At 47.0% G+C, this 7,717-nt stretch overlaps 1 protein-coding gene across 1 annotated transcript in view; it reads left to right on the top strand.

Annotated features, from left to right (window-relative positions):
- Positions 1–690: 690 nt before the first annotated feature.
- The window catches only part of RAD54L (RAD54 like), a 20,722-nt gene continuing 13,695 nt past the window's right edge, over positions 691–7,717 (top strand). The window contains exons 1-7 of the mRNA XM_062581545.1: positions 691–703; positions 813–890; positions 1,263–1,382; positions 2,087–2,147; positions 3,777–3,912; positions 4,682–4,751; positions 7,220–7,508. Of these exons, the coding sequence (XP_062437529.1) occupies positions 701–703; positions 813–890; positions 1,263–1,382; positions 2,087–2,147; positions 3,777–3,912; positions 4,682–4,751; positions 7,220–7,508 (757 nt within the window). The 5' untranslated portion in view covers positions 691–700. The remainder of the gene's footprint in view (positions 704–812; positions 891–1,262; positions 1,383–2,086; positions 2,148–3,776; positions 3,913–4,681; positions 4,752–7,219; positions 7,509–7,717) is intronic.

The raw sequence follows: 7,717 nt of genomic DNA, 5'->3' as shown, positions 1-7,717 counted from the left end.
TGCTTGCCGGGCTGGCTCCCGTCTGCGAGCGGGGAAGCTGCTCCCAGGGCTTCTCCGGGCTTGTAACGCTGAGCGCTGCCCGCTCCAGGCCCGGAGACGGCCCGCTGCCCCGCTGCAGGGCCAGTCTGCCGGGCGGGCTGTCAGCCCATCAGTCCGTCCGTCCGTCCGTCCATCCGTCAGTCTGTCTGTCAGGCAGTCTGTTTGTTGGTCGGTTGGCCCAGTCTGTCAGCCCATCAGTCCACCAGTCAGTCTGCCAGTCAGCCCATCCATCAGTCTGTCAGTCCATCTATCAGCCAGCCATTCTGTCTGTCAGTCCATCCCTCAGCCAGTCATTCTGTCAGTCTGTCCATCCCTCAGTCAGTCAGTCATTCAGTCAGTCTGTCCATCCCTCAGTCAGTCCATCCGTCCGTCCCTCCCTCCCTCAGCCCTCTCTCGCCCCTCCTGTCCCTCTGTCCCTTTCCCTCCTCCCTCAGCCGAGCCCAGAGCGGGTCGATGCGGCCCAGCCGGTTCTGCGCTCGCTTGGCCACCCCTGGCGCTCCGGAGGAGGGGCGGGGCAGGGCCCGCCCCGCGCCTTTCCCGCCTCCGGGACGGCGCGCGCGAACCGGCTCGCGCGCCGCCAGCGCACCCGCCGCGCCCGGCTCGCGCGCGGGACGTTGCCCCCCCCCCCCCCCCCCCCCCCCCGGCGCGGCGCCGTGAGGCGATGGTGAGTGCGGAGCGGGCGCGGGGCCGGGGCCGGGGCCGGGCACAGCCCCCCGCTCCCCTGCGCTCCCCGGTGCCGCGCCCCTCAGCCCTGCGCTGTGCCCCCCTTGCAGAGGAGGAGCCTGGCCCCCAGCCAGCTGGCCAAGAGGAAGGCGGGGGACGAGGAGGAGCAGGCCTGGCACCCCCCGACGGTGAGCACGGCTGAGGGGCGCCGCGGCCGGGCCTGCGGGACGGCTGCCTGCCTGCCTGCCTGCCCGGTATTTCCTCCCCTGGCTTCGGTAGTGCAGCACCTGGTGTCCCGTTAGGGTTGGGCTTTTGTTTGCTTGCCTCTTTTTTTTTTTTTTTTTTTCCAACCATATTGGTCTTTTATGTGTCTGGGATCTATGCAGTTTTCATCAGTTTGGGGAGAATTTGTGCCCGGGAGTGTATTTGGCAGAAGAAAACTGTTGTACCGCAGGTGGCTTGCTTGTGCGGTTAGGCGCTCGCTGAGCGTGACAGCCGTACATCTGCCGTCTTGGGTGCCACCGCAGAGCCGTGAGCTCTGCCTTGATGCTCTGTTTCAGACCCAGAAGAGACAGAAGCCTGGCAGCGAGGCGGACAGCGGGGAGTGTTACAGGTCGCCTTTCCGGAAACCTTTGGCTCAGCTGACCAATAGGCCTCATTGCCTGGACAGCAGTGAACATGTAAGTGGGTACTTCTGCTAGCACAGGACGGATGGGGGGTTGCGTATGGAACTCATTCATCAAGGGAATTCAAACTTCATCCACAGTTTTTAGGATAGACCTTTTGTCCAACTGTGTTATGTTGAATGAAATGTGTGTGGGTACTTCCTATAATGGAAAATCTGAATAAAGGAGTGTTATGGAGCCTGTGTGAAGGATCGTGCCAAGGGATGTGGGTAGCTTTCCAAACAAGTGACTCAAGTTCTCTCTGCTTGCTCTGTTTTCTGTGGGCTTCTACCTTTGGAGACCAGGTGCTGGGCTGGCTGAACACTGGACTGGTCCAGCATGACTGTTTTTACAGTGTTAACTTCTTTACAGGAAATGAGTTGATGGACTGCATCATTGGAGCAGGTGGGGAAGCAATAGCATTTAGAGAAGTGAATAATGCCAGTGGTTTTAAGAAGGTGAAGTTATGAAAATTAATTTCATGCCGTAGAAAACACAGAAGAAAACAGTTTTAGACAGCAGGGTTAATGGAGGGAATTGTGGTGTTTCACTTCCTTGCTTTTGGATGTCCTTGAAAACAGTTGGGATTGAAGCTTCAGTGAGAACAGAGGGGCTCTAAGCCCTTGGCAGAAATGAATTCTCAAGAAATACCCTGGATTTTCCTTTTCTAGCGGTCTTTGATGTAAAACTTTAAACATGTTTTCTTTCTGCGTTCTTAGGAGGCTTTTATCCGCAGCATTTTGTCCAAACCCTTCAAAGTTCCCATTCCAAATTATAAAGGTAAGATGAGGAGATTTAAGAGTTGTCTGTATTGTCTGATTGTAGCAGAGCAAATGATACTTTGACCTGTCAAATATGTCTGTGCGATTATTGTTATGTTTTGCACTGATGAGAATGTGTCAGTACTTTTCTTTCGAAGTCAGGGTTTCTGAAACATATGCGAAGTTTTCTTATTTCTTCCTAGTGTTTAGTTTGGATAATGCTGCATTTCAGAATTGGATTTTTTTAATACTTACTGCTATGTAATTTATGTAGAACCAGAACATTGTATCCCATATTGCAAACACAAAAGCAAGGTGGATTTCAAGCCCTGAAAGTTTATCATTTAAATAATAGCCTAATGGTATTAACTGATGAACGACTGTGGCTGAGAAAGAAAATATGTGCCAGTTTTCTCTGCGCTTGACTTGGTGTGTTAAGTCTCAAGGTGAACTTCAAAACAGGGGTTGTTTTGAAGTTCAAAGCCTCAGCTGGTTTTGAATCACTGGAACACAAAGTCTCAGAAACAAGTGGGACTGTTCTCTTCCCATTCACCCTCCAGCTAAAATTTCAAAGACAGGTCATCCAGTTTTGCTCAAACATTAGTTTAAAAATATGTCTATAGACAAACACTGAGTATGAAATGACTAACCTAAAAAGAGTTATGTTTGACAAAGTTCTTGGCTGATGGAAAAGCAAATTTGTCAGGATACTGAAATTCAGTTGCAACTGTGGAAGGTGCTTTCTGTGACTGTTATCCTTTCTTAACTGGGAGATGAGGCTGTTTCCTCTTTTCTTGATGTGCAGGCATTGTTGTCTCAGCTTATGATACACTCTCGTTTTGCAAGGAACTTTAGCAAGCAGCAGGGGAATTGACCCTGCTTTAATTTTTCTAAAGTAAAATCAATCCTGGGGAGTTGAGTTTCCTCCCAGGACTCAGATATGTCTTTCTGAGCTGAGCTTTGATGGGAGAAATGGTTTGTATGCATGCTGTTTTTATTTTCACCTCCATTCTAGAGCTGTGACATCAAAATACAATTTCAGGAAAAGGGATTCATACTTAGTCTCTGCTTTTCACAGAAACTGGCTCTGAGGCCAGGCATCTGCTGTTGCTCAGCAGAGAGAAAATAATACTCTAGACTAGATAATGGTAGTATGGTGCTAACTGTGATACTATAATAAAACTTCATTGCTGTTGAAGATCTTTCTAACCCTGCATGAAAGGTGCAAGTCCTGCCAGGCCCGAGTTAGGCACTCCAACAGCGGATTTGGCCCTTTACCCTACATTCCTAGGTACGTAACTTGTAAAGTGTACGTCCTTAAATCCTTCTTGTATTATCAAGGAAGCAAAACAATAGTCTTTGAGAACTAGGAACAGCTTAAAAGGTGTATTCAAAGGTAGTTGAGGGAGGCATTGTGCCTGCTGATGATTGAAAGCCTGTGGCACAGGTTTGGGATGAAGCCACCAGTCACTTTCAAAAACAGCTGGTACTGTTGTGTGCCAACATATACGGTATCTGCTGTACCCAGTCATGCCTGTTTTGGTACACTCTGGCTTGCAGGGTCATAGCTCCATCTTTGCCTCTGCTCCTTCACTGTTTTCCTCTGGGACAAAGCAATTATTTGAGCTATGCCTTTGTTTGCTTTCAGGGCCGCTGGGCCTGCGGGCACTGGGTATCAAACGGGCAGGGCTGAGGAGCCCTCTCCACGACCCTTTCGAGGAAGGAGCTCTGGTTCTGTATGAGCCCCCACCGCTGAGTGCCCATGACCAGCTGAAAATAGACAAGTGAGTCATCACCTGACACAAATGCTTCCATTCTGACCTCCTTGTACATGAAGGTTTGCTTACTTTCCTCCCGGAGGTGTCTGGACTGGGATCTGAATAGCAAGAGAAGTTTGGGTCCAGATATTTTGCCTCTGAAATGCTCAGATATAGTACTAATCAAAGGAATAAATGTACCTGTGTCAGTCTGTGTTCTTCAAGTGGCTGTTTGATTTTCCACTCATCAAAACCTGCAGAAGGGACCGAGGATTCGCTCAGTGGAAGGCTGTTAAGGAAATTTTATGGCTCAATGGTAACATCAGCATCTGGGGACAAGCAGAAGATGACTGACACTCAAATGTTAGGTTGCCTGGTGGCTTTTATTCTTAAGTAGTTCCTTCAGTACTGTTGCTGTAATGTAAAAGGGTTAGTTGGATCTTCATGGGTAGAGAAGGAGGTTCCTGATTTGATCTCTTAAGTAATGCAGTTAGTTTTGTTATTCAGGCAAGAAAAATACTAATGACTTTCAACTGTGTCTCTGAACTGTGTTCTGGCCTTGTTTTAACCATGCCCTCAATATACACCCAGCTTTACTGACATCACAGATGGTAGATCAGACCCCTGTGACTCTTCTCTCAAAATTAAATTCATGCATTTTTCTTTTTCTCATTGGCAATTGCTTCCCTCAAGCCACCGAGGAGTGCTTAGAATAGCAGTGAGATTAAGAGAAACAAACATATGCTGTACTGTGTGCATTAATCATATATTCATCTTTCTTGACTGCCTCCTACAGGGACAAAGCACCTGTCCATGTTGTGGTGGATCCTGTCCTCAGCCGTGTTTTACGGCCCCATCAGAGAGAAGTAAGTTTTGTATTGGGAGCTGAGGGTATGCCTGGAGGTCTTACCCTGGAGGTCTTGATGCATTTCAAAAGCTGCAGTTTCTCTGCTGGAATTATTACCCACCAGCTGTGAGGACTGTATTACATAATAGACTCCTTGATTTTGTGTCTGCAGTGAACTAGAACGAGTTTGTTTTAACCACCATCTTAGAGGCCTGAACACTGCAGATATTCTCTGTCCTGAGTTAGGCAAGAGGGCGTGCTGTGACTGTTGTTGCAGTCCTGTTTGGCCTTAAAAATATGGGAATTTATTGCTTTCTAGGGGTAGGAACTTTCTCTTTTCTTGCCTCTGATCTGGCAGGGTCAGTGCACTCCCACTATAAAAATTACATTTCCTTATGTGCAGATTTGTTCTCTGTGGGTATATAGGTCAGATCTGCTTATATTGGGAACTGCGGAGTTTTTGAGACTGCTGTGCACTGGTTTCATAGATCTAGGAAAGCACATTGGCTTGCTTTTGTGTTAACTTTGAAACCTTAGGAGAAGACTGGCTTCTGCATGGAGAATGGGATCTTGCAGAGTTAGAGCTGAACATCTAGCCTTTACTTATCTTGAAGTTTGGAGATATAGTAATGGTTCATAAAGGAACTCAGTTTGGAATATGATGGAATATTATTGCAATAAATTTTCTTAGGAGCACAATCTTGACACGTGCAGGGTGGACTGTTCAAAACACTTTGTTTTACTGATCAGCAGAACCAACTGGATCTGCAGTTTCTGATCCAGTAAATACAGAACCTCTTGTTTCTGGTATGATAGCTCCCAACACAGTGTGGGGCAGTGTCCTACTTCACCCGTGTTATTGACGGCTTATTGGCTTTGCAAGTGGAAGTTGTCAGTGATTTCTGTAGATTTGGAATTAGCCAGTGGAGAGTGCTGAAAAACACTTTCCATCTTAAATATATGCAACATCATTACCCTGAAACTGTGGGTACTAATCCCCAAATATCTGCCTTAGGCATCTAGAGAGTTTGAGATTTATCACGGATACAGTGTATTATCATTTAAGCCTAGGGGCAGCATGGATGGAAACTGTGATTGCTGATCTTGCAGGCTAAGCAGGTCAAGCTGGATGTGTCCCTGCACAAGGGATCTTTTAGATGGCTCTAAGAGCGCTGTAGGCTGCTTCTAGCTTGTACTTTTATCTCAGAGTTGGTGTTGAACCTATGACCCAGTGTAATGCTGGTATCTGGCTACATAGCTGGAGGCACTCTGTTTTGGATAAGATACTGCCTGCTGGCACTTTTTTCAAGTAATGACAGTAGTGTTGGTGTCCTGAGCACTCTGTCTGTTTTTTGACAGCTAGGTATCTCTCATATAGCAGTCAGCTCTAGTCAGAGTGATCACTCTTTATCAGCTAAGATTCCTGTGCTATTTTTTTTCTGCTGATGCTCCCAGACTGTTGTACAGCTTTGCTCAGTTTAAATCATGTCTTTTGTCCAGTCCCTGAGGAGGTTACCCTACTGGATCTCTAGCCAAATTCACTCTTAGTGAACGATTTATTATTCATCTGGCTCAAATACCCTGCTGTTAGGGCCTGAAAAAAAGAGAAAAAAAAAAAAAAGGAAAAGAAAAAAAGCGGGGGGAAGCTTGAAGCGCAAGTAAAAGCGACTGTTCCATCTTGTAGTCGAATACAACAGACCATAGTGGAGTGAATCCATGCAGGTGTTTTCAGGTCCTGTCCCCCCAGTTCCTACTCTGTTGACACGGTTCAGGGAGCTTGTGTAATCCAAGGACAATGTCGCAGGTCTTCTCTGACTCCCTATCCTCACATGCTAGAGGAACATATTTCAAAGTCTATGTTGTGTCTTTCCTGAATCTGAGTCACATGTCGTAGCCTAACACAGGGCACAGTTGTACTCTTCTCCTAGCATGTGACTTGAGCTGTAGGCTCAGCCCTGTGTCTTCTCTGAAGCTTAATCTGCTTTGGATTATCTGTCCCCAGGTGAGTCCTAGTGATTCTGTGTCTCTAGGCAGAAAAGATGAGGGCTGCTGAGGGTATTCTGGGAGTTAACTGGGGAACAGAAGCAAGTCTGGCTTTTTATGATTCTTTGTTCTCAAGCATCTGAACAATACACAGCTCGGTAGTTTTAACTTGGAGTAGCTGGTTGCTGCTGGTCTGAGCCTAAATAATGTAACAAAGGATAGGAATTTCTGGGAAGCTGAGTCAGGAAGCTGGTTATAATTGTACAATTAAAATGTAAATGTTATGAGGTATGTGTCAGCACCGGTAATGTTGTTCCAACCAGGATGCAGCTGCATTTTTAGCTGCATCTCTAGTGATTTCCCTCTGCCTCATTAGAACACTGCAGGCACCCAAGGAAATGCTACGTGGATTTGCTGTTTGCTGTAATATCAGTCCTGTACAATAATGAACCTGTCATTCTGCCTGTGTCCCCATTCTGCTCTGAGAGAACAATTTCTTGGCAGGGAGTGAAATTCCTGTGGGACTGTGTGACGAGCAGGCGGATCCCTGGCAGTCATGGCTGTATCATGGCAGATGAGATGGGACTGGGCAAAACCCTACAGTGTATCACTCTTATGTGGACACTTCTCCGTCAAAGTCCAGACTGCAAGCCTGAAATCGAGAAAGCCATGGTGGTGTCTCCTTCCAGTCTGGTGAGAAACTGGTACAACGAAGTAGAGAAATGGCTGGGGGGAAGGATCCAGCCGCTGGCCATTGATGGAGGCTCCAAAGAAGAGATTGACCGTAAGCTAGGTACAGAAATGTTTGCAAATGGTGCGCTTTCGGTCAAAATCTTAAATTAGGGAAAGCCCAGCTGTAGCTGCGGTGAAGATCTGTGAGCTGTCGTTAGAGCCCTGCAAGCTGAAAAAAAAGTCTCTCTTCTAGCTTCGTATCTAAATAAGGTCTTTGCGTGTTTAGTAATAGTTGATCTTTGGGAATAATCCAAATCCAGTTGTATGCTT

This window comes from Rhea pennata, chromosome 8 (genome assembly GCF_028389875.1).
Source record: "Rhea pennata isolate bPtePen1 chromosome 8, bPtePen1.pri, whole genome shotgun sequence".
Taxonomy (NCBI): domain Eukaryota; kingdom Metazoa; phylum Chordata; class Aves; order Rheiformes; family Rheidae; genus Rhea; species Rhea pennata.
The sequence above is the reverse complement of the archived record's forward strand: the minus strand, read 5'-3'. Positions and strand labels throughout refer to the sequence as shown.